This window comes from Tasmannia lanceolata, unplaced genomic scaffold, assembly GCF_043159265.1.
Source record: "Tasmannia lanceolata isolate RefF3 unplaced genomic scaffold, GAP_Taslan_0.1 ptg000006l, whole genome shotgun sequence".
NCBI lineage: Eukaryota > Viridiplantae > Streptophyta > Magnoliopsida > Canellales > Winteraceae > Tasmannia > Tasmannia lanceolata.
In genome coordinates this window covers 23705258-23733095 of record NW_027518683.1, presented here as the reverse complement: position 1 = coordinate 23733095, position 27838 = coordinate 23705258, and the positions used below count along the sequence as shown (strand labels likewise).

Below are 27838 nucleotides of genomic sequence, written 5' to 3'. Positions count from 1 at the left end.
GGTGAAGGTTTCACCCAACCCGTATGGGTCCGGGTACTGGCCGGGTCACCCAGAATTTTACGGGTCACAATTTTGTGAACAATTTTGTGAACCCGGACCAAAGTGATAAAAAGGGGCTCATTTATCATCCCCCCCCCCCCTTCCCCCTCCCCAGGGCGCCCCTTAACGGTTTTTGTGAGAATGGTTCGCTGCTGCTAGAGGATAAATTCACCCTCTGTAACGTTTTTCCTTGCCTTTAAAACTTAACGGATAATGTTAAGGGGGGGAGGATTTTTATCCATAAGAAGGGGGGGAGGAAATATCAGTCCCCTATCTGTAATTCATTATTAAATATTGTCAAATCTAATTCAAGCAATGTGCCAACGTTGGTAAAAGGAAGTAAACCCACATGAGATGACCCTCACTCACTCTCTCTCTCTCTCTCTCTCTCTCTCTCTCTCTCTCTCTCTCTCTCTCTCTCTCAAACACACACACAAATGGTTTCTTCTGCATAGAGCTTATTGCCATTCTGTCCACCTCCAATAAAGAAAAGTTTTGCCAATGGAGGCAGGCATCCGGCCAACTGTGGCTTCTATTTGTACAACGCATGTGATATTTCTATGTGTTATCAGCTCCATCTACTACGCTCTTACCTTGTCCTTACCTTGTCCTTAAGGTAAAGGTAAAATCAAAACTACCCATTTGATTAAATTAGAGACATCTTATTCTCTTGTATTCATCATTTTGTTTCTGCTGCCTTTATCGCATACCGAAATACAATGTGGCTAATATCTCCATAATGAAAAGACCTCATTGGATTCACACATTACAAGTGACATACAAGCATTATCCATGTATACAAATAATGGTTTCAAAATTCAGGGCTCTTAGTAAGAGCTGTGTTGCCAACCTCCATAGTCTTGATCATCTCCCTCTTCTACCTGGGTATTCCGGCAAAGAGCAGAAAATAACCGAGAACTTAATCAGTCATAATAGTATTAGCAAACGATGTCAAATTTACTAGTTATCGTTACTACAGAATTTTCAGTTGGTGAACTAGAATTTTCATTTGGTGGCCCCTTGTGGAAAGGTTCTAAAATTATATTGGACCATAATTGGTGAGGGCCATCAAATGAATAGATGAATAGCCTGAACCAGTATTTTAAAATGCCGATATGGGGCAAAACGTGACCAAAGCAAATGCTAGTCGACTCTGCATGGCACAATTGAATACTTCATTAATGCTTCTGAGTATTTGATTGACACTTTAATAACTCGGAAGTTATATGGGTCGTGATCGACTTTTTGGGCAAAATGAGCGCACTTAGGAAAGAACTCGGCTAAAGTAAAAGGAAATCAACTCAAGTGAGTCAACGATGAAGTGACGAAGTTCTGAAATTATGGTTTGAACGACCTGTGTCAATGCTGAGCTCAGGCAAGAACTCGGCCAAGGTAAAAGGAAGTCAACTCAAGCGATGGGGATTTTTTTTGAAATAATGGTTTGAACAACCTTTGTCATTCTTCTATTGTTACTAAAATCTCTATTTTGCATACCTTTGGGGTGAAAGTGATGCCGACTCGAATCTCTCCACAGTAAGTTTGGTCAGCAAGGATGATCCTGTACTTGCTAGGTTTTAGCTCCGACATTCCATTTTCCACACCCAATGCCAAAACATCTTTCACATAAATCCTGCTCATGCACATTTTAAAATGGAAATAACCACATTATCATAATCATCATCATTAACAATTACAAACACAACAATTTTGAATATTATTACCAAGTAATAAACGATTTGTGTTCTTACGTGGCTTCGCCTACAAAGTCATCGGCGGAGAAGGTGTCCTTGTCCATGATTTTGAGGGTGAGCTTATATTGATCATCTGCTCCAGGGAACTCCACTCTGAAATTGAATCTCTCGTTCCATACGGGATTGACACCTTGCCCTGAATCAACATGCGCCCTATATCATTTTTTTATGTTTAGAGGACAAAATTGCCCAAATCAACTAGGTAGACATGGTTCACTGCTTATACATATATATGGTTTTAGATTTAAACTAAGGCCATGCTTGACAAGCATGAAAAAATATACCATGGATTATTTGTAGGGTTAGTTGTGAGAGATGAGTGGAAGAGGGAGAGGCTTGAGAAGGTGGGGAGTGAGGAGAGCATATGAAGCTCCTGGCAAACCAGAAAAACAAAAAACCAATTTCAAACAGGCAACTTGTATCACTAGTTTTAAAAATATTTTATGCGCTCTACACTAACCCACTCAATTCTCTCCCTCCCTGATGTAGAGCAAGGTTGAGGAGGAAGCTCTTGATCCCAATTGACGCAGTCGGATCAAGCGCAAAATTGATGTGATGGCATTCTTGCATTCAACAAGAAATTGAGAAATGGAAGATATGGAATAAAGATTAGGATACAAATCCCATAATCCTAAGAGAAAAGATGAAACATAAAGAAAAGAGCCAAGCTCTGTCTCAAATTTCTCCCAAGGAGAATCTCTACAAAATTTCAATGTGCAAAAACTAAAGTCTAAGCTGAAAATGAAATTCAAGATAATTTTTATAGGGCAGTGATAAATCGACTCCCCATGTGTCTATCTCTCTCCTCTTTCTCTCTCTAACCAAGAGGAGAGAGAAAGACACATGGGGAGTCAATTTATCACTCCCCTTTTTATAGCCAATTACAAACACGAAATGACCTAATTGCCCCTATCTAGTGGAAACGCCTAAAATGGACATAAAAGACATCTAAATGACTATAATGGAAATGCCTACGTGGCTAATACACATGAAAGGAAAGCTTTTGCATCACTGCGAACCTAGAGTGCTGATGTAGACTTCCCCAGGTGATGCTCCAGCATCACCCCCCCTTCTTCTCGGCCTCTCGCAGATTTGGGCCCATGAGTAGTTCATGGAATAAGTTTTCATGGTTGCCAAAAATGACCTAAGTGGTTTCTAATAGAAATAAATGAATCTTATAAAAAGTGGAAATTTCTTTAAATTAAAAAATACGAAAACCTTTTTTTAAGCTTTAAGTCTCATCTTGTCTCATAAATATAGAAAATTGATCATATCTGATCCAATGGCCCCCATTTAAAACTAAGAAAAATACAATTTTGCACTCAAGAATGGCCAATAAGATGAAGATAAATGAAATTAATTCCATTTCTAACGTAACTTTACATGGATGAGACTTGTAAAAAGGGATGAATTTGGGTGATATCAGCTGACATTAACCCTGATTAGCAATAAAAAATCACTGCCATTCTCCAACCTTTAATAAACGGATGCAGATTTTAAGTGTGAAATGCTTTTGCCCTTGGGATTAGCCCATCCCATGAAGGCATACATAAATTTTCAAAGTTTGACAAAATTTGCATGCATTGATATTGAAGAGGCCAATGTTTCCATCCACTGATGCAAGCAAAATTGACTGTAGGGTTGAATTTCAGCCATTAATCAGATTTTGAATCATGGCTAAAGTTTCTATTTAGACCTTGGTTTGGGGCAATTGGGGGATAACACTTTAAATTTTCAAGGTTGCTCTCCAATCTTTTCATATTGGTCTATAAATAGACCTTCCCTCCAGATGGAATTTCAATTGAAGCTTTGAAGAGGGGTCTGTGTATTCTAGGGAAATATTAAAAAAAGTTTTGTTTTTATCCCATTTATTTGTAGAAAATCAAGATCAAAGCAAGAAGCAAAAACCCACAAAACACAAATCATAAAGGGGAGAGAGAGAGAGTGAGATTCACACCACCCTTCTCTTCTCTTCCATGATCTCAACAATATTACATAACGGTTCTGCACTGCCTTTTTATAAAGAAACCCAAAAGAGCTATTCATGTTTCACACCTTGCCTCGTTATAAAAACAATCCTAATATTACTCCAACTTCACTAACTTACCTATTCTAATAACCACTTTCTAAAAGAAAACAAAGACTATATGCTTTCCTATTTCTAATTAGAACTACCCAACTTAGAAACTAAACTAACTACTAAATCAACAAACCTAAAAAAACTTAGAAACTTCTAAATTAATCCATTCGTGGGCCAGCACCGGCCCTCGTCGCTTCCGCGCCCATCGGCATCGGCATGGTCCCTTCGACGCCGTGTGTAGAGTTGGCAATGACTCTCAACACCCCCCATTGCTGACTCTCTACAGGTCACACCAAAGTGCCAAACTCCTTTGCAAACTTCTTCAAAGTCGTCGGTCTGTAATACCGGCTTCACCATTTGATGTTTCTCCATACGTCACATTAGTAGGCTTTGGACTTTTTGAGCTTTCTTGTTTGGGCATCACCTGAGGTTTTGTTGATTCTACATCACCTCCACTAAAGTCATTGAAAACAAAACATCTATCACGTGATTCAAACATCCCGGATAAACTGTTCGATCACCATTGTTTGTGTCCTTTGAACTAGCGACATCTACAACTCTGTAGCCATAAGAGTAACATCACACACATTGGCTTGCTCTTCTGCAATGGAGAGAAGAGAACTCAACTACTCATTGCTCTCATCCTTTTTGGGATCTTTAGATGTTGCAGAGTTACCTTCCTCATTCTACTTCTTTAGTGCACGACAATCTCTAGCAAAGTAGCCCATCTTATCACAATTGTAGCATGTCCATCTTTGTTCAGAGTTTGTTTCTCAAAACCTGATCACTTGAGGCTTTCCCTTGATCAGAACTTTCTTGTTTTTGATCTGATCTGGCCTTCGCCTTACCTTTCTGATTCTTAGAATTCTGAAACTTCATCTCTCAGCCAGCAAGAGAACTCATTCTCCTTTATTTGAATCCAGTCATATGCTTGCCTAAACTCTCTTGATTTGACAAGAGACTCTCCAATTCAATTAACGTTGGTTGAGTCGACCATCCATGGATTATCGTAATGAAACCATTATACTCGGGTTTCAATCATCAGATTATAATCCTCCGCATCTGGGTCTCAAAAATCTTGGATTCTTCATCGAGTTGCGATATTTTAAAAAAATCTTCTTCACCTACATGAAATATTCTTGAACCATCATATTCCCTTGAGATATGGAACCTATCTCGTTTTCAAGCATATGTAGTCTTGCATCGTTTGTTTCTTAAAATATAGTGGCAAAGACATCCCATGCTTCTTTCGAAGTCTTAGTCTCCAAAATATAATTGAGAAAATTCTTTTGAATGAGAGCCTTCAACATGAATATGGCTTTACTGTTTTGATCTTCCACTTCCTCAAAACCTCTGTTGTTTCGGCACCTCCGTTAAGAGAATTGGTTTGGAACCATTCACTATCTCCTACAATTCTTGCCCTCGAAGATACGATTCTATGCAAGATTTCCAATATAATTTGTGTTGTTCAGCTTCGCATACCCACTGACAGAATTGGCGAAATCCATCTCCTTGATCGAGCATCGGACAAGTGGCAAACTTGAAGTCAAATCCTGGATCTACAATTTCTACGTCTGATCCCTGAGCCCGTGTTGAATCTCATCCCGAGAAGATTGATCAACCTTCGATCGGCTACGTAGGCCAGTCCATGACCGGTGTCTTTGATACCGCTTATAGAAAATCAAGATCAAAGCAAGAAGCAAAAACCCACAAAACGCAAATAACAAAGGAGATAGAGAGAGAGAGATTCTCTTGAATATAATAATCAAAAGTTTAAACCGTACACCACCCTTCTTCTCTTCTCTTGCATGCTCTCAACACTACTACATAACGTTTTTGCATTGCCTTTTTATAAAGAACCCCAAAGGAGCTATTCACTTTTCATGCCTTGCCTCTTTTATAAAAACAATCCTAATATTACTCCAACTCCGCTAACTTACATGTTCTAATAACCACTTTCCAAAAGAAAACAAAAACTATATACTTTCCTATTTCTAATTAGAACTACCAAACTTAGAAACTAAACTAACTACTAAATTAACAATCATAAACAAACTTAGAAACTTCCAAATTAATCCATGTGTGGGACTACACTGCACCGGCCCATGTCTTGTCTACACTTGCCCGCATCGGCCTGGTCCCTCCGACGCCATGTGTAGAGTCAACGATGACTCTCTACAGTATTTACTTTTGTATGAAACATACATGTTGTCGCTTTATTAGAAATCAATGAAAAAGTCCGTCTTTTAATTTTTTTTCTGAATGGCAAAGAGTTATATTAATGATAAAAGAAGAAAACGGGGAGACCCCAACAATCGAGATGATCTTAGGCTACATAAGAACCCAAAACAAAGCAAGGAAGATACACCTCAAGGGGGGAAGAAAATTAAAGATTTCTAGATCCGCCCTAGAGAAACCATATGTTGTTAATCCATCGGCCTTAGTATTTGCCGACCTCCTTACATGATGATATGTGATAGAGGAACCCGTCACCTGATCAGATATTTCATCAATCTATCTAGCAAATCGCAAAGGAGAAGATGATCTACCCTCTAACCATTTAATCACAACTAAATAGTCTCCCTCCACTGTAACGTTATCTAAAGAATCTTGCTCCAACATCATTATCCCTTGGTGCACCGCCCTCATCTCGGCCTCATTGGAGTCTGTGACCACAATAGGGCCTGAAAATGCCCAAATAGTGCTGTCATCCTATCTCTTAGAAGACCTCCTACCATGATGGTCCTGGGTTACTCAAACTTGATCCGTCAAAGTTCAACTTTAACATTCCACTACTAGGTGGCTCCCATACCTAAGAAATAACCGGCCTTTCCTCCCTAGAATACAAACAATTGACCAACCTTGCCATAGGTGACGTGGCAGAAGCATGTGGAAAAGGCGAAGAACACCGTCATTAACCCGGTAGAAGAAGAACACCATCTTCTTTGATAGAAACGGTTGAATAAAAAGAAGAAATCCTTGAATCCACAAGGAAGAGATAAACCTGAAATTTTATTCCATCCAAGATATGATTTCAATATACACATACATCTATATTTAGAGAGCTTTTTGTTTCTTAGTTTCTCACAACTAAAATACCGCTTATACTAATCCCATAACGATTCTAGCTTATCTAAAATTAGAAATTCAAACTTAATAAGAAATTTACATAAATTTGAAAGTTTCCTACATCAAATCCACTACACCTAAAAGAAAACTAAACCTCGAGTTTGGACAAAAATGGAGAGAACAAGCTAAACTTTAGACCCGTTGTGAAATTGATTTGTGCGAATCTCTAGCATGAGTGGGCAGGAGAAGAAACTTGATTCGACTAAAATCAAGCACTCAATAAACTCTTTGATCCTGTGTAGCTGAGGTAGAACATATCATTCACTTTGCTCGGTATGAACAACGGAGTTACGTAGGTGGGGCAAATATCTATCTGACATCTCTGGCTCGTGAGCTTCAGAATTTCATCATGGCACTCCGTCGAGTGATTGAGCTCTCCAGGCACGTTGAATGACTTTGGGAGCATACTTGGTGCACAAGTAATTAAGTCGAGCTATCTTTTGACGTCACCAACTCTGATTCTTGATTGTGGAACTGAGATACCTCCTAAATTTTCATATGGCCATGTACATTTGCCATACCTTTTGAATTAGAAGATAGGCAACTTTCTTCTTGGCACGGTCCTTGGCCTTTCGGGCTTTCTCTCATTTCAATCAAGCTTGGATCTTTAAGGACTCCTAATGAGTAATCGGTGCAAATCCTCTGATAAAGAGATCACGAATTTCATACCAATAACTAAAAGGTGATTTTTACAATATATATCATCTCGTTTCATCTTTATCAAGAAGGATTTGGCATGAAGTCCTACGGTTGCTCTGTCACACTTAATCATCTTAGCATTGCTCAGACCGTATTTCTCGTAACAATCTTTAATGGCATAGATCCATTTCAAATATTAGCGCTCGAAATTACCATATCCATAGAAAGACGGGATGAATTGTAAATCCATGAAAAGAGAAGGAAAAGAGAGGGAAAAGGATAATTTTTTAGAATTGTCTTGCAGCTTCTTTAGGAATATCGAAAACAAAAAAAAACAGCTTTCTAGTCCTGCCTTCTGTGGGTGGTTGATGAAGGTGGTTGGCAGTTTTCGTGGTGCAACAGTAAGGCAGCAACAAGGAATGGTTGGTAGGGATAAAGATCAGGAAAACTGATCTTTTATGGTGACACCAGTGGGTCCTATCTGAGGAAAAGCCTCGCTCTGATACCAACCTAGTAGAAGAAAAACACCGTCTTCAACCCGATAGAAGAAGAACACTGTCTTCCTTGATAGAAACTCTCGAATCCACAAGAGAAAAAAGAAGAAATCCTTAAATCCACAAGGAAGAGATAAACCTGAAATTTTATTCCATCCAAGATATGATTTCAATATACACATACATCCATATTTATAGAGCATTTTGTTTCCTAATTTCTCTCAACTAAAATACTACGAATTATAATCACATAAGGAATCTAACTTATCTAAAATTAGAAATTCAAACTTACTAAGAAATTTACATAAACTTGAAAGTGTTCTACATCAATAGGACATGAGCTAAAACAAATCGATAGCTCGACAAGGTTCTAGCCCAAGCGATTGTGAGAGCAATTTACCTTTACGAAAAGAAAGTGTGGGGATTTCACCAGTCCACTAAACACCTGTGCACTTCTCTCTTTCCAAAGTACCCTAATTATAGCTAGCAGTATCATATTCCATAGAATCTTCCCTTTACCCCGCCATGGTCCCAAAGTTCATTCTTCTAAAAGCTCCAAAAGGTTAGAAGGGATAACCCAAAATATTCTGAATCTACAAGGAACTTTGCTCCATGCATACCTTACCGTTTTATAATGGTGAGAATTTTTTCTTAAACCGTGTCTATGCAAAGGCTTCAGCTCTATTAGGTGTTGGAATCTTCCATGCTTTACCCACTGGCGAAGCTGGGGGATTGGATGCAAGTAAATTATAGAAAGATTTGACACTGAATATTCCTGATGAACACTAAATCCAAACCCTTTTATCTTCGCTGATCTCTTTATAAAACATGACGTTAGCTCCTAGATGAGACTAGCCACCCTACCCATTTCCCTACCAAACATGTTGTAGACACCCCATTTTGACCGTGCCCTAAACCTTCCAATTTTGTGCAAAACCCCATCAGATCAATGATCTAGGGTCCCAAACTTAACCCTAGGCTAGCTTTGGGCCCCAGCTAGGTCCCCGCAAAATTTCGTCAAAATCCGAGTACGTTTGCCTAGCGAACGAGCAGAGAAAGGACCGTAGTGTAAACCAGAAAAGGGGGGTGAATTATCCTGGAACGGTGCAGAGCAGATTTCGAATAAGACACGATTGGATGGTGCGCCCATCAATTTTTCCGCCAATAGTGCGCCCATCAATATTGGTAGTGCCAATATCACCACCCTGTTTTTATAAAATAAAATAAAAAATAAAAAAAAAATCCGTTTTTTAGAGAGAGAGAAGCGAATCGTCGGTTTCTTTTATATATATATATATATATATATATATATATAATATAAAATAAAAACCCATCATCATTGTCCCCCCTTTTTCTCTTTTCTTGACCCCACACCTCCCATTTGACGAAAAAAAAAAAAAAAGAAGAAAAAAAAAAACTCATGATGACTCATGATTGTTTTCTCTCTCGCGAGGAGAAACCGAAAACCAGGGAAAAAAAAAAAAAAGAGGGAGAGAAGAAAAAAACCAGAGGGAGAGGAAAACCAGAGAAAAAAAAAAAAAAAAAAGAGAAAGAGGAGAGAGAGAGAGAGAGATCTGCAGAGGGGAGAGAGAGAGAGAGAGGAGAGATCTGTAGAGAGAGAGAGAGAGGGAGAGAGAGAGAGAGAGAGTCTTCTCCTCCGGCAACCCAGCCGGAATCCGGCGAGGCCAAACCCATTTCCGACCGGCCATCCACCGATCACCACCACCATCATCCGACCCTCCATCCACCACAGACCACCACCTCTTCTCCTCCGGCAACCCAACCGGATTCCGGCCACCTTCTCCGACATCCTCCCAACCAACCACCGGAGCTCCACCGGCATCCACATCTCCTCCACCCCACCTCCAGCGGGCCCCACCTCCAGCGGGTCCCACATCAGCGGCCCCACACAAGCACGACTCTGTCAACACCTTCCTGGATCTCTTGTGGCGTAAGTTCATTTTTTTTTATTTTTTAATTATTCATTCTTTGCACTACACGGGTCCCACAGCGGGTCCCACATCCGCGGGTCCCACAGCGGGTCCCAAAGCGGGTCCCACAGAGGGTCCCACATCTGCGGGTCCCACATCCGCGGGTCCCACAGCGGGTCCCACATCAGCGGGTCCCACAGCGGGTCCCACAGCGGGTCCCACATCAGTAGGTCCCACAACAGCGGGTCCCACAACAGCGGGTCCCACAGCGGGTCCCACATCAGTGGGTCCCACAGCGGGTCCCACATCAATGGGTCCCACATCGGCGGGTCCCACAGCAGGTCACACATCAGCGGGTCCCACAGCGGGTCCCACATCAGCGGGTCCTACTATGAATAGTAGTTTTGAATAGTACTTATAAATAGTAATTATGAATAGTAGTTTTGAATAGTACTTATAAATAGTAATTATGAATAGTAGTTTTGAATAGTACCTATAAATAGTAATTATGAATAGTATTTTTGAATAGTAATCTTGTATAGTAATTATAAATAGTAATTATAACAGTCTTCAGCACAGGAGTCAGTCCTTCAGTCAGTCCAGGAATTTTTCCTGTCATCATAGGGGTTAGGATTCTGTCCATCCTCCCATCAAGTTGTGATCTTTACCCGCTCCTGCAAGGTATAGGATGCTGTCCAACCCTTGCCGAGTTATTTTCCTGTTCGTTCCCCCGCAAAGTATAGGATGATGTCCAACCTTTGCGGGATTCCAGAAGTCTCCCTACCCTTATGATGATAGGATTTTATTCTCTGGTGTCAAAAAACAATAAAAACATTTCAAAAATACTTGAAAACAACAAAAACATTCCAAAAAACACTTGAAAATTCAAAAACATCTAAAAAACAATTCAAAATCCAAAAACATTTTAAAAATCAAAATTTCAAAAAATCTTGAGTCATGTGCAGAGTAGTTAGGAATTCTGGTCCGAACTACGGATGGCTTGATCCCTAGCTGAGGGGTACGTAGGCAGCTCAGGCGTGCTGCTGGCACCCTGAGTTCAGTCACCATTTTTAGACACCATTTTTACACCCTTTCACCATTTTCAGTCACCATTTTTTGTAAATATTTCTCACAACTTTCACCATTTTTCATAACTTCAAATATTCTAAAAGAATACAAAAAAACTTCAAAACCTTTTCAAAAAAGATCTTCCCCTAGAGTTAGGAGTCTGTCCTAGATATTTAGGGTGTTTTAGAGTTAGGAGTCGGTCCTGATTTGTATTGATATGGTGTGTCCTGTCGTGTGAGTGTCCCTAGAGTTAGGAGGCCTCAAGTCAATCGGTTAGACATTTAGTCGAACCGATGGCTAGACTAGGAAGCATATAGTCAACCCATGGTTTTCCTTAGAATGCACAGCCTAGATACACATAGGATATAGGGCCCACCTGCATTAGCTTAAGGCTAATCAACTTGCATTAGTTAGGGCATATAGAGTCCTAAAAATTACAATCCACTTGAATTTAAGCAATCGCACAAAAAGCTTTAAACATCAGTCGAGTCTAGTGGATCGAGTCTAGGATAGCGGTCCTAGAGTTTTAGGCATCGTAGTTTAGCATAGGACACCGAACTACGTTGGCTCTGATTCTTCCCGAGGCCGGGATACGTAGTGCAGCTAGGATGGATGGCCATCCTGGTCCGAGTCAAGTATTGCATTAGAGTCTAGGGTTTGTCGTGTCGGGTCGTGTGTCGAGTCGTGTTGTGTTGTGTGTTTTGCTGTGTTTTCTTATTTTTATGTACAGATCTTATACCTTTAGCTGTAACATGCATGTGCTTGTCCACCAGAACTTAGACACCAATTAGGCATGGCACTCATAACCTAGCTATTCTTAGGCGACATATCTTTCATTTCTTTTGTGTGTGCTTCTTATTCATCTCCGAGACATGCATGATTAGCTAGACGTTATCTCGGAGATATCCGTTCCCATTTCGCATGATTTTCGCCCAAAACTCTTCAAAATTAATAATAAATGGCATAAGAGACCAGGTGCTAGCACTTGGGCGAATTGGGGGCGCCTAATCCCTTCCCCATTCGTCATCAGGCACGAACCCTATTTTATATCTCTGGTTATCCGTTGCAACAGAGCACAGCATGGGATCCAGGGCCCACTTCCTTGGATGGCGACTCTTCTTTGTTTAAGGTACGCCTCGAATCTGAGCTAGTCCCCGAATCGAGAGGTATCTCACTTTACATCGCCGCTCATGCTGTGAGGGGCACTCTTTCGAGAGTTCCTTGGTGGGGCTCTCCTTCACGTGGACGATCTAGAGAGACTCGCGCGGGGGCCCGTCCTCCACGCCCGTCCCGGATCGGGGTCCACAGATTTGGCGACTCTGCTGGGGAATTCTTGAAACATTGCCTAACTCTGTAAAAATGCCATTGTTACTAATTTTGAGGAAATTTGGGCCAAAATCGAGTTAAATGGGAACTTTATCGTTAGAAATCCAGGGGCACCAAGTAGGCGCGTAAATAAAACAAGGGATTCACACATCGCACATCATACATTGTCATATTCTTTATTTCTTTCATCATTTTCATTATTGGCCTCAGGGAATAGATATGACGCGTACCAGATGGGAACCGTTGTATCTATTTCCGAGCTATGCGCCGGAGCTGCAGCCGTAGACACTGGGTGTGCTGGTGTTCTACAGCAGCCGATGAGCAATGAACATACTTTGTATAATGCTGGGTGTGCTGGCGTTATACATCAAGGGTATGGTCATAAGCATAGTACCCTGCAGAAATGCCCGGGCCCTACTTTTATTTCATTATATTATGTATATATATTAGTTTCTCCCTTTAGAACCAAAATTAGGGAACCCTTGCTAGGACACTATATATATGTACTCATATAAGACGAACATGTGCGACCAGCATATGTAAGCCTAGGATAGAAGTCAGCCTACCCATGTAGTGTAGAAGGGTAAGTCACACCGTGGTTACCCGCCGCGTTATCTAGTACACTCACAGACACTTCTGGGTCAAGATTTTCTTGGCTGCGCTAGATTAGACTAGGGTTGGTGCCCCTGGTTAGGATGTATATATATGTATATATTTATTATTTGATTAGGGCTTGCTTCTTAGTTAGGTTTCCTTCTAATCTAATCAATTTTTCCCCATCTATCCATTCTGTGGATTATCATCAGATTCTTGGCTCTTTTAGTCATGATCTGTTTTCCGTAAGCCTGATCATTTGATCGATCCTCATCAGATCACTCCGCATGTCGATTATGAGTCTATCTTGCCATCATCATTACCGGAGTGTGTGTTCTTGCTGAGAGCCCTGCTTTATCTTGACCATGACGGCATACTCTTCATGTTTAGTTGCTGAGACCCTCCTAGTATAGCTGTCATGCTGCCGATTTTCTTTCAGATACCTTGGGTTTGGTCATTATCCTTTAGACTTGCTCACAAACTCTATGTGCTTATCTTACCACATTTCCTTGCATAGATGTTATGCTGCCGGATTTTATCCATGGGAGGATATACTCGTATCATCTTTTGTCTCAGCTTGTATATGGGATTTTCATTTGATTGCCCTATATTGAACTCTAGTGTTTGTCGATTCCATGGCGAGAGTCTGACCTTATTGACCTCACTCATTTGCAGTACCTATTTCTATTCAACCCACACCAGAACCTATGGCTGAATCTGGAAATACTCTGGCCGAGATGAATGAGTTGATGAAGTCTATGCTCCAACAGATGAATAGTATGAGTGAGGAGATAGTCCGTCTGAAAAGTGATAGAGGTTCTGCTTCTGAAGAACTTGTACCCCGGCAAATTCCACTTATACCTCCCCCACCTCCTGCAATGGCCAGGCTTGCTGTTTTGAATGTTGAAGACGATGTCGAGGATGAGCAGTATGCAGAAGATAATTGTCTCCCTCATCTGGAGAGAGCCAATGAGGGCAGAGCGATAACAGATAGGTTGGATAAGCTAACCCGAGAAATGGAAAGCATGAAGTTCCAAGGCCCTAAGAAGTTGAGCATGTCCGACTTCATGATAGTCCCGGGAGTTGTTCTTCCTCCTAAGTTCACAGTACCTGATCTTGACAAGTATGATGGGACGGGATGCCCCACCAGTCATCTGAAATCTGTCATTCCTCTTCTACAGCAACATGGACTTTCTCCAGAGCAGATTGCCCTCGTATTCCCTCGATCTCTAGTCAGAACTGCAAAGAAATGATTTTTGAGTCTGAAGTCTGAAGAGATCCGAACCTTAGAAGACATTGCTAACAAGTTTGTGGATCAATTTTCCATGGAGGAAGGGATAGAGGTAACCAAAAGGGATCTGAAAATGTTGAAACAGGGGCATAATGAAACTTTCACTTCCTTCATCCGAAGATGGAGGAGAAAAGCTGCTCAGATGACCCACAGATTGCCCGATGAAGATCAAATTAAAATTGTGGTGAAAAATCTGTCTCCACCGTATTACCATCATATGGCTATCCAATACTTTCTCGATTTCAATCACCTCATCAAGACGGGAACCCAAGTAGAGGATGCACTGGCTAAAGGCCTAAAGACAAGGACCTCAACTGATGTTAGAGACGGAAAGAGGACTATGGTGGCAGCTGAAGAAGTCAGTAATGTGGAGACCTCTCGTCAACCTTTCAAGAAGGTGGCTCAGAAAAGAAACAAGCCTATTCAGAAGCCAGGTAAAGAGATTCCTCCATTGCCGAAGAATTTTGAAAAAGCTTTGAGAGGATTGGTCGAAGTGGGTAAACTTGAACTTCCTGAACCTTCTTCTCCTCCAAATCCTCTTCCTAGCAACTTTTATGAACAAGACTTCTGTGAGTATCATCGAGTTCATGGACATTCAACCAACAGTTGCCAAGCCTTGAAGCATAAGATCCTAAAACTTATCAAGGATGGTAAGGTAGTTGTTGGAGAACCCGGGGCTACCAAAAAACCAGTGCAAAGATCAGTTGGCCCTTTACCGATGGTAGGAGCTATCTCTACAGATGAACCATTATTGGATCCTGCATCCCTTATTCGTCCTATCTCAGAAATGCCACCTGTTCCATCAAGCCTTCGACTAATGGAGGAATCTTTTGAAAGGTCGGCCCTTATCCGAATGGAAAACTGGATGGTTAAACTCTTTGGTCAGATGGCCATGTTAACTGAAGAAGTGAGGGAGATGAAAACTCAGATACGATATCTGTCTACCGGATGTGATTCAGCTCCTAAGCAGTTTGCCGATATGGGTACTATGACAGAAGAAACATCAGTTCAGAGTTTAATTCTTGACAGATACGTTGATTTGCATAGTGGGACGAAGCCTGTATTTGTTCCCAGTGAAGTTCAGAATGTTGAACCTTATCGTCAACCTTTTAAGAAGCCAATCATAGAAGTGGAAGAGAGGATGGGTCAGAGACTGAGGAGAGAATGCGCTCAGCTACCATGTTCTCAGGAAGTTATCATGAAGAAATGGGTCAGCGAAGGTCGTTTGACACTTTTAGATCCGAAGCTTATTCCTAACCCACTCCCCAAGCACTGGAGAAGAGATCAGTATTGCGAGTACCATAGAGGTATTGGTCATACAACAGAAAAGTGCCTGGCATTGAAACACAAAATTCAGGACGAGATAGATGGAGACTCTTCCCTTCTTCCTGAACTCTGTGCTTTCATGAATTATGCACCGGTTAGACCTATTCAACCCTTCAAAGGTTCCACCACCTCTGTTTATGCTGCATCAAAGCAGAGGGATGAACCGAAAGGGAAAGAAAAAATGTCAGAATGTGAGCCTCCGAAGAATGTCAGGGCAGAGAGCATGATGCCACCAGCAGGTTTTCAAGGGCAGTTTGGGCCAGGTCGACAGAACTGCATGGGACCGCCTCTTCCGAGATTCCTATACCAGGACCGAAACCACTAGCCGACAACATCATGGAGGAAGACGTGTACTTCTGAACTTCAGTGCCTAGTCCTTGTCCGCGTCCAAGTGTCATGTTTCAAGTAAGGTGTTCCAAATGTCATGTTTCAAGATTTAACTTCTATCGAGTGTATACCAACTCTTGTGTTGAAAGTTGGTGAGTCATAGTGTCAATGTCAAAAAAAGAAAAGAAAAGAAGGGGGTGTCCTGTTTGTCAGTCTTTTTCATTTAGAGTCGGTGTTTTATTTTCTTGTCAAGTCTGATGAAGAGCCCACTGAGGCGTGTTGAGAACTATTGATGTACTTGAAAGTTTTCAATTCAATAAAGTTTGATTTCAATGTCTTCAATGTTTTATGATTCACTCTTGGATCTAATGTTTAAAATAACTAAAGACACCCTTCTCGGGTGAGAATGCAGACGAAATTCCCCTCGAGATCTGAAACATGGTCAAACAGGAGGAAGAGCGTCGAGCATAGTCACTCAAAGAAGAAATCAAAGCCGTTGATAGTGGTATTGAAATCCGAAACTCGGGAAAGATGGATTGGCAAAATTTTATCTTCTGAGGAGAGCGAGGATTTGATAAACCTGTTTATAAGGGTTTGAGGTAGTCTTGTTTGATCCTATAAGGATAAACCGGGCGAACGCCCTGTGCAAAGCCAGACTCCATCGGCTTTAGATATCAGTTGTAAAGCAAAATTCAAAAGAAGGAAACATCAGACATCAAGTGAAGTTGATGAGAACATTGAGAGAAGGTTCAGATGCGAAGTTGTATTCATAGAACTTGATCCACAAGAAGAACATTCGAGTTGTACATCTTGGTGGGATTTCAAGTCATTATATTCATATAGTTGGGACAATTCTTATGTCCAAAAGAAAGAGTACATCTAGAAGAAACAAGAGCCTGGGAAAAGAGAAGGGAATGTGTCCCTAAGACAACTCCTTAGAAAAATCAAAGACCCAAGTGATGGAGTCTATGAGATAGATTGAATATCAAAGTTGTCTCCAACATTTGGAGACTATCGAGAGCTGCATAACCTGGAGCATAAATTCACGATATTCGAGAATCGCACAAGTTCAAATGGGGCACCGTGGTTGAAGTCTTGCTTGCAAATACCGCCAGACTCCTCGATGAAAACATTCAAAGTCGTCGAACCTTATTCTTCAAAAAGCTTGCATGTCAAAACACCAGGAGGCCATCATTGGACGTTTGAACCTTTATAGCCAAAATCCCAACGTTTAAAAAAAAAAAAAAAATCCTTTTGTGAGCCTTTTGAGCCAATGTTTTAAAACCAAATATTTCTTCCAACCACATTATAAACCAGGGGCATTTTATGCACCCGAACTACGCGGACCTGATCCCCAACTCTTCGGGGGTACGTAGGCAACCTGATCAACTCAGGTTCGGTCAAATCCTTGGGGATAAAAGCTAAATCATCCCCTTTTCAAACTTTTGAAGCTAAAAAGCTAAACCATTCTTTGTTAAACCCAAAGCGAACTACGCGGATCTGATCTTCCATTTTTGGGGTACGTAGGTAGTCTGGCCAGACCAGATTCGATCCAAATCGTTTGAACTTCCGATATCTAACCCTTTTGAACCCAAGCCCGCCTAGAAAGTCCTTCTGGTGAACAAGCAGAGGTTCAAAGTAAAAAAAGAAGAAGAAAAAAAAAACGATGGAGTCTGAAGACCCGCTAGGCTGAAAACCCAGGAGGGCGGTCTAGGCAAAATTTAGGGTCATTCACCCGCTAAGTTGACAACTGAAAATTCAGCTTAGGCAAAAGTTAGGGTATCGAGCCCGCTGGATTGAAAACCCGAAAGGGCGAACCAGGCAAAAGTTAGGGCAAGCGGTCCGCCAGATTGAAAACCTGACAAGGCAATCTGGTCAATGGCAATGACTTCCAACGAAAAAGCGAATCATTGAGGTGGAGAAACAGTCTTCAACCAGGGTAAAATCTTGGAGTCCAAGTAGTGCCAGCAAGCTTACTTTAACATTCATCTAAACTAGGGGCATTGAAACCGAGCAATCCGAAAGGGATAATAATCATGACATAAACACCGAAAAAGGAGAATAGTGCCTCTTGACACGGTCTTCGAAATACTCTAAGAGTGGCTAAGCCATACCCTTGAAAAATAACACATCAGATCCAAGAGTGAGTCGAAAGCGAGTCGAGTCCTCCGAACAACAAGAATCTTCTTTGACCGAGTCCTTGGAAATCTATTCCTCCTTCATATTTGTGTTCCCTTTCCTTGCAAAGTCCAAACTGTCGGGTGCTAGAAGAATGGGAGCGTGTCCTCCAAATTGCGAAGAAAATTCAGAGTAAATCCTGGTTTAGGTATCAGAAGGGGCGGGAGACATCTTGTTCAAACCTACCCGAGACCTTAAGCCTCCAAAAGTGAGCCATGCGAAAGAAGAGATTTCCAGACTCAGCCTTCATGGTTATTGTCCTATTCTCTCCATACAAAAGAACTTTGCATCCTCGAGCCTTCATGAAACGAAGCATATTTTCTTCAACCATCATTGCCCTGCCTCCTTAAAACTCCTGTCATGGAAACACAATATACTAGGGGCATCTTTTATGACTTGCGTCATAAAAGATATCAAGCACAAAAGGCAATCAGTGCCAATGTTTTCAGTAAGTTGAGATAAGAGATGTACGAGTATATCTCGAGCCAAACTTCAAACTTCTCAGACGAGTGCACTCTCTGAAAGGTCAACTTCCCCAGAAAATCAGTTTCCCAAGCAGAGTCTAGAATTTGCTCGCGCAGCCTTCAATCCCTGGCAAAATTAGAAAAATGGTCAATACTCAAAACCTCAGCAAGTTACCTGTGTCTGGTTCTCAGCAGAGATCGCACACTCCTAACGTTCTCGGCAAGAGACAATCAATCATGTAATGGAATCGATCGAAATCTCGATTTCTTGAATCAAAATTGTTCCTCCTTGAGTTTCGTGTTCTTGATTCTTAGAGTGGTTTGATCATGATAGCTGTCTAATCATTCCGCCATGTTGATCTGTCAAGATGCTATCTTCCCAGATCCCAATTTAGGTTTGATCATGATAGATGTCTAATCATTCCGCCATGTTGATCTGTCAAGATGCTATCTTCCCAGATCCCAATTTAGGTTTGATCATGATAGCTGTCTAATCATTCCGCCGTGTTGATCTGTCAAGATGCTATCTTCCCAGATCCCAATTTAGGTTTGATCATGATAGCTGTCTAATCATTCCACCATGTTGATCTGTCAAGATGCTATCTTCTCAGATCCCAATTTAGGTTTGATCATGATAGCTGTCTAATCATTCCACCATGTTGATCTGTCAAGATGCTATCTTCCCAGATCCCAATTTAGGTTTGATCATGATAGCTGTCTAATCATTCCGCCCTGATCATCTGCCAAGATGCTATCTTCTCAGATCCAAATTCAGGTTTGCATATCTTCGACCTTTCGGTTCATTCGCAACCAGGTCAATCCTTGAGTTTTGACTCATTCGCAGTCTCGCTCATATCCTCGACCTTTCGGTTCATTCGCAACCAGGTCATAGGTTTGATCATGATAACTGTCTAATCATTCCGCCCTGATCATCTGCCAAGATGCTATCTTCTCAGATCCAAATTCAGGTTTGCATATCTTCGACCTTTCGGTTCATTCGCAACCAGGTCAATCCTTGAGTTTTGACTCATTCGCAGTCTCGCTCATATCCTCGGCCTTTCGGTTCATTCGCAACCAGGTCATAGGTTTGATCATGATAACTGTCTAATCATTCCGCCCTGTTCATCTGCCAAGATGCTATCTTCTCAGATCCCAATTCAGGTTTGCATATCTTCGACCTTTCGGTTCATTCGCAACCAGGTCAATCCTTTGAGTTTTGGCTCATTCGCAGTCTAGCTCGTATCCTCGACCTTTTGGTTCATTCGCAACAGGGTCAAAATCTTAGGTTTCCGACTCATTCGCAGTCAGGCCTGTTTTCTAAACTCTTGACTCGTTCGCAGTCAAATTAATCTCTTTGACTTCAGTTCGTTCGCAACCAAGTCATCATTCCGGCCTTTTGGTTCATTCGCAACCGGGTCAAAATCTCGGACTCTTCGGCACATTCGCTGCCAAGTTCTCGCTGATTTCTTGATTCATTCGCAATCAAGATAATCTCCCTGACTTCGACTCCTTCGCAGTCGAGTCAATCTTTCAATTCTTAACTCATTCACAGCTCAAATCAAATTCCATCCTTTTGGTTCATTCGCAACCAAGCTAAAATCTTAGACTTTTCGGCTCATTCGCTGCCAAGTTTCTTGCTGATTTCTTGATTCATTCGCAATCAAGCTAATCTCCCTGACTCTGACTCATTCGCAGTCGAGTCGACCCCTCACTTTCTAGTTCATTCGCAACTAGGCCAGTATCATTGACTCTGGCTCCCTCGCAGTCAAGTCAAACCCTTTGCTTTTCGGTTCGTTCGCTTCAGTTCGTTCGCAACCAAGCCAGTTCCCGTTCCTTTGACTCATTCGCAATCAAGCTAATCTCCCTAACTCTGACTCATTCGCAGTCGAGTCAATCCCTGACTTTCTGGTTCATTCGCAACCAAGACAATTATTCGGTCTCATAGTTCATTCGCAACTCGGCCAGTATCCCTGATTTTTGCTCCTTTGCAGTCAAGTCAACCCTTCGCTTCTCGGTTCGCTCGCAACCAAGCAAATTTTTGACCTTCCGACTCATTCGCAATCAAGTCAATTCTAGGCTTCTGGTTCAATCGCAACCATGCCAATATCTTTCCCGGCTCTCTCGCAGCCAAATCAATCTTTTAAGGTTCTGCAAGAGAGGCTATCTCATCCATACATCCATTATTGAGTTACGAGTTCAAGAGAGGCTATCTCACCAGCGTTTGTAGAGTCAGAGTCCGGTGAAAGGCTATTTCACCATGTTATCTTTGTTAGTATCATTTTCAAAAGTCCAAAAAAAAAAAAAAAAAAAAAACCTCTGATTTTGGGCCAGTCAAAATGTGTTGTCTGTTCAGCTTTGACATTCGCGCGACAAGCACGCTCTGCCAAAGAGGGGCATCTGTAGACACCCCATTTTGACCGTGCCCTAAACCTTCCAATTTTGTGCAAAACCCCATCAGATCAATGATCTAGGGTCCCAAACTTAACCCTAGGCTAGCTTTGGGCCCCAGCTAGGTCCCCGCAAAATTTCGTCAAAATCCGAGTACGTTTGCCTAGCGAACGAGCAGAGAAAGGACCGTAGTGTAAACCAGAAAAGGGGGGTGAATTATCCTGGAACGGTGCAGAGCAGATTTCGAATAAGACACGATTGGATGGTGCGCCCATCAATTTTTCCGCCAATAGTGCGCCCATCAATATTGGTAGTGCCAATATCACCACCCTGTTTTTATAAAATAAAATAAAAAATAAAAAAAAAATCCGTTTTTTAGAGAGAGAGAAGCGAATCGTCGGTTTCTTTTATATATATATATATATATATATATAATATAAAATAAAAACCCATCATCATTGTCCCCCCTTTTTCTCTTTTCTTGACCCCACACCTCCCATTTGACGAAAAAAAAAAAAAAAAAAAGAAAAAAAAAAACTCATGATGACTCATGATTGTTTTCTCTCTCGCGAGGAGAAACCGAAAACCAGGGAAAAAAAAAAAAAAGAGGGAGAGAAGAAAAAAACCAGAGGGAGAGGAAAACCAGAGAAAAAAAAAAAAAAAAAAGAGAAAGAGGAGAGAGAGAGAGAGAGAGATCTGCAGAGGGGAGAGAGAGAGAGAGAGGAGAGATCTGTAGAGAGAGAGAGGGAGAGAGAGAGAGAGAGAGAGTCTTCTCCTCCGGCAACCCAGCCGGAATCCGGCGAGGCCAAACCCATTTCCGACCGGCCATCCACCGATCACCACCACCATCATCCGACCCTCCATCCACCACAGACCACCACCTCTTCTCCTCCGGCAACCCAACCGGATTCCGGCCACCTTCTCCGACATCCTCCCAACCAACCACCGGAGCTCCACCGGCATCCACATCTCCTCCACCCCACCTCCAGCGGGCCCCACCTCCAGCGGGTCCCACATCAGCGGGCCCCACACAAGCACGACTCTGTCAACACCTTCCTGGATCTCTTGTGGCGTAAGTTCATTTTTTTTTATTTTTTAATTATTCATTCTTTGCACTACACGGGTCCCACAGCGGGTCCCACATCCGCGGGTCCCACAGCGGGTCCCAAAGCGGGTCCCACAGAGGGTCCCACATCTGCGGGTCCCACATCCGCGGGTCCCACAGCGGGTCCCACATCAGCGGGTCCCACAGCGGGTCCCACAGCGGGTCCCACATCAGTAGGTCCCACAGCGGGTCCCACAACAGCGGGTCCCACAGCGGGTCCCACATCAGTGGGTCCCACAGCGGGTCCCACATCAATGGGTCCCACATCGGCGGGTCCCACAGCAGGTCACACATCAGCGGGTCCCACAGCGGGTCCCACATCAGCGGGTCCTACTATGAATAGTAGTTTTGAATAGTACTTATAAATAGTAATTATGAATAGTAGTTTTGAATAGTACTTATAAATAGTAATTATGAATAGTAGTTTTGAATAGTACCTATAAATAGTAATTATGAATAGTATTTTTGAATAGTAATCTTGTATAGTAATTATAAATAGTAATTATAACAGTCTTCAGCACAGGAGTCAGTCCTTCAGTCAGTCCAGGAATTTTTCCTGTCATCATAGGGGTTAGGATTCTGTCCATCCTCCCATCAAGTTGTGATCTTTACCCGCTCCTGCAAGGTATAGGATGCTGTCCAACCCTTGCCGAGTTATTTTCCTGTTCGTTCCCCCGCAAAGTATAGGATGATGTCCAACCTTTGCGGGATTCCAGAAGTCTCCCTACCCTTATGATGATAGGATTTTATTCTCTGGTGTCAAAAAACAATAAAAACATTTCAAAAATACTTGAAAACAACAAAAACATTCCAAAAAACACTTGAAAATTCAAAAACATCTAAAAAACAATTCAAAATCCAAAAACATTTTAAAAATCAAAATTTCAAAAAATCTTGAGTCATGTGCAGAGTAGTTAGGAATTCTGGTCCGAACTACGGATGGCTTGATCCCTAGCTGAGGGGTACGTAGGCAGCTCAGGCGTGCTGCTGGCACCCTGAGTTCAGTCACCATTTTTAGACACCATTTTTACACCCTTTCACCATTTTCAGTCACCATTTTTTGTAAATATTTCTCACAACTTTCACCATTTTTCATAACTTCAAATATTCTAAAAGAATACAAAAAAACTTCAAAACCTTTTCAAAAAAGATCTTCCCCTAGAGTTAGGAGTCTGTCCTAGATATTTAGGGTGTTTTAGAGTTAGGAGTCGGTCCTGATTTGTATTGATATGGTGTGTCCTGTCGTGTGAGTGTCCCTAGAGTTAGGAGGCCTCAAGTCAATCGGTTAGACATTTAGTCGAACCGATGGCTAGACTAGGAAGCATATAGTCAACCCATGGTTTTCCTTAGAATGCACAGCCTAGATACACATAGGATATAGGGCCCACCTGCATTAGCTTAAGGCTAATCAACTTGCATTAGTTAGGGCATATAGAGTCCTAAAAATTACAATCCACTTGAATTTAAGCAATCGCACAAAAAGCTTTAAACATCAGTCGAGTCTAGTGGATCGAGTCTAGGATAGCGGTCCTAGAGTTTTAGGCATCGTAGTTTAGCATAGGACACCGAACTACGTTGGCTCTGATTCTTCCCGAGGCCGGGATACGTAGTGCAGCTAGGATGGATGGCCATCCTGGTCCGAGTCAAGTATTGCATTAGAGTCTAGGGTTTGTCGTGTCGGGTCGTGTGTCGAGTCGTGTTGTGTTGTGTGTTTTGCTGTGTTTTCTTATTTTTATGTACAGATCTTATACCTTTAGCTGTAACATGCATGTGCTTGTCCACCAGAACTTAGACACCAATTAGGCATGGCACTCATAACCTAGCTATTCTTAGGCGACATATCTTTCATTTCTTTTGTGTGTGCTTCTTATTCATCTCCGAGACATGCATGATTAGCTAGACGTTATCTCGGAGATATCCGTTCCCATTTCGCATGATTTTCGCCCAAAACTCTTCAAAATTAATAATAAATGGCATAAGAGACCAGGTGCTAGCACTTGGGCGAATTGGGGGCGCCTAATCCCTTCCCCATTCGTCATCAGGCACGAACCCTATTTTATATCTCTGGTTATCCGTTGCAACAGAGCACAGCATGGGATCCAGGGCCCACTTCCTTGGATGACGACTCTTCTTTGTTTAAGGTACGCCTCGAATCTGAGCTAGTCCCCGAATCGAGAGGTATCTCACTTTACATCGCCGCTCATGCTGTGAGGGGCACTCTTTCGAGAGTTCCTTGGTGGGGCTCTCCTTCACGTGGACGATCTAGAGAGACTCGCGCGGGGGCCCGTCCTCCACGCCCGTCCCGGATCGGGGTCCACACATGTTCCTTCTAAAACAAATCCTCCACCTTAACCCTAGTGTACTATGCTTAAAACACTCATTTACCCAAGCGTCTTGATTCTCCACCACCTCAAACAAATCTGGAAACGTTTCCATCAAAGGAGCACCTCCACACCACTTGTGATGCCAAAACTTTATCCTCTCCCCTCAGTAAACTCTATATCTGATCCCTTCATTAAATTTTTACTCTTCTTAGTTAAAATGTCCCTCCATAGTGTAACTTCCCTTTGTCTCCACCCGTCTCCAAAGCCACTCTTTAATAGTGCCAAATTTGTGTCTTTTACTCTTCTTATACCTAACCCTCCAGCCTTAATTGGTTTGCATACCTCTTCCCGAGATACTAGGTGCATCTTCTCCTTTTCATCTGCCCCTCCCCATAAAAAAGTTCCTTTGAATTTGTTCAATTCTGTTGAGGCATTTAAACGCCGATAGCTGGTATATGGGGATATTTGCTTGGACCACATTGATTAATGTTATTCTCCCCATAGAGAAACCAAATTTCTCTTCCATGTGTCCAATCTCCTTTCTTCCCTCTCTACTACCCCCAAATGTGAAGTCCCTCCTTTACTTATTTGTTGATTTTTCAACTCGGCTATAGTAGATACTATAAAGTAACCCAACGTTAATCCTTTTCTAGTTCCATAGGGCAATTGTTTTTAGTAGTCATTTAGGCCATTCCATTGAATATTTGCTCACCTAATGGTGGTTGAGGAAGAAACCCAAGAGGGACTGTGTAAGTAGAGGGGCGAGAAAATGCTGAAAATAGGGGAAAATAACTCCACTGATAGTATGATTTGTTTTTTCCCAAGTCTTTGTCACAGTTTGTCCTCCCCCGGGTGCAACTTGGGTTGGGTTTGGCCGGGATGAGGCCAACCCGAACCCAACCTGAGGAACCATTTACTCAAATTGAACCCGAACCGAACCGAGTTCCAACCACCCAACTCTGGTTTTTAAGTTTTAAATGTGCAAACTAAAAACTAAAAAAATGTCTAGTTTCACCCGGGTCGGGTTGCCCGAGCCCTCAACCTTAACCCGACCTGAACTCAAATCAAGGTAGGAAAACTCAACCCAAAACCCGAACCCGACCTAAAAGCAAGGTTTTAAATTTCCGTTTCGGAATGCGTTTCGGTCCTCACTGAAACCGAAATTTCGGACGAAATCTATCCAAATCAATTAACAGAATATTTAATTCCGTACAAAATTTTGGTGAAATTTTGGTAATTCGGCTGAAATATCTAGATAACATTAAATAATGAATAAAAAACAGATTTTTTGGTGATATACCTTAAATTTCGACCTAAAATTTTGGGGAAAACAAACTTTCGATCGAAATTTTGTATCTGTCTCAACCGAAACCCGAAATTTCGGATTTCGGTCGAAATTTAAAACCCTGCCTAAAAGATACCCAACCCGAGCCCACTTTTTTCGGGTTGAACCCGACCCGAGTTGCACCCCTATTTGAGAGGACATGAATGGGGAGTCCCCATTCATGTCCTCTCAAATATCTTCCCTGATAAACTAACATGCTATGGGAAAAAAATTCATGGTTGCCAAACATTGCCCCTGTTTTACAAAATTGTATTCCTTTGGGCAGGGGGCTAGATCCATGTGCTCACACGCATGAGCATGTGGGACCCGAACGAGGCACAATGAATCTTGTTCTAAGAGGTGTTCTAAACTGAAGTCTGGCCTTGTAAAAGAGGGATGAAAGGGTGCCCATTGGGTTTAAATCCTCAAAGTGCATTCAATGTTCTCGACTTTTCATCACATTTAATACACAAAGGCCGGATAAAAAAATATGATATCCACGCTCCTTTGTTGTGGCCTTGTGGGAGCACTATTCTAAAAGCATGTTAAAAATGGGGGTGCTGGTAAATTCGCACCTTCTATAGGATAATTCACACCCCTACTACACGTCAAAATTCAAAAGCGTTCAAGTCTGCCACAATTCACGTTACAAAGGGTGCGAATCATCCTGCAAGGGGTGTGAATTTATCATCGTCCTTATGCTCTGTTTGGTTGCTGGAAGTTGGGTGGGGGATTAGGAGAAGGAAGAAGACAAGAAGATTAGATTGGGAGAAGAACAGTGGAAGATTGATCGGGTTTGTTTGGTTGCACGGCAATCCATGAGAAGATTAGCGAGATATAGGGGTGCCATTACCAAAATGGAGGGTGGAAGAGAGAGAAAGGGAAGAGAGGGAAAGAGAGAAAAGATAATAAGACAAGAACTTCTTGAGATCTTCTCCTCAAATTTCATCAAAATGCTGAAATTTGAGGAGAAAATTAGGGGGGAACATCTCCGCCACGTAGGCGCCACATAGGATAAAATGTAATAATGATATCTAGAAATTGTCTCGTGGTCAAAGTTCTAAGTGGCAACCAAACATGCTTTTGGGAGATCTTTGGAAGATCTCGAGCATTTGAAACTCCAACAATCCCCCCAAAATAGGCAACCAAACAGAGCAATTAATAGGGGTCCAAGTTCCCAAGCTTTCGTAGAAATGCCGTACAAAGTCAAGCACGTCGGTTCTACGAATGACAGCCAATGAGTTTGACCGAGTCTTAAGAGTTGAAAACAATAGAGGGGTGCAGTTTACCAAAACTAAGGGTACAAGTGTCCAATTCCATTTTTTATATCGTTTAATGACGAAAATACCCTAAATGTAACAGACTCACCTCGGGCGACGCTGCTCTTTCGCTCATGGCTTTTGTACTGAATCAACACGTACGGATCCATCTTATCTGCCCAATTTTTTTTGAAAATCAAATGAAGAGAGTTACAAATCAACAAGCATGGACGCATAGTAGGTGAAGAAATCTAAAAGAAAACATAGATGGCCACTGTGATAATTTTTTGGAAAAGTTTGAAAATGAAAACCATTTCTAAAATTTCCTACCTTTTTTCACAAACCCTATTCAATTTCAATTTAGAGCTTCAATTTATGATCATACACCTCTAAATTAACCAAATAATATCATTTGTCCCAAGATAAATTTCTCAAAAATTATTTTAAGGAAAGAACATCAAGGAAAGAGCCCTTTAGATCAGACCCAAAGGAAGAAAAAAAATTGTAAGAGAAAGAAAAGAAGGTGAAACTGAGGAAAGGAAAAAGAAAAGGGAGGGAAAAATTACTCCAGGAATCAGTGCTTCTTAATCCTCTTGCATCAACCAGAAGCACCTCTAAGATTCCGCTCGGCATCTCTCTCTCTCTCTCTCTCTCTCTCTCTCTCTAAAAACAAAGAAGCTGAAATTCCAAGACTCATCAAACCTTCAGACTTATATTATGAGACTAAATTTCGTGACATAGTATCCGTCGACATTACTTTTTTTTGGTAGGTAAAAAAACAATGGTTATTTGTATGCTACT

General features: G+C 41.8%; 1 protein-coding gene across 1 annotated transcript; it reads right to left on the bottom strand.

Moving 5' to 3' along the window:
* Positions 1–656: 656 nt before the first annotated feature.
* On the bottom strand, positions 657–27760 carry LOC143878518 (elicitor-responsive protein 1-like). The gene is made up of 5 exons (XM_077380794.1): positions 27604–27760; positions 27147–27212; positions 1788–1926; positions 1534–1669; positions 657–920 (listed from the first exon to the last, which is right to left on the bottom strand). The coding sequence occupies exons 1-5, from the start codon at positions 27668–27670 to the stop codon at positions 867–869; spliced, it is 462 nt and encodes a 153-aa protein (XP_077236909.1). The 5' UTR covers positions 27671–27760; the 3' UTR covers positions 657–866.
* Positions 27761–27838: the final 78 nt, after the last annotated feature.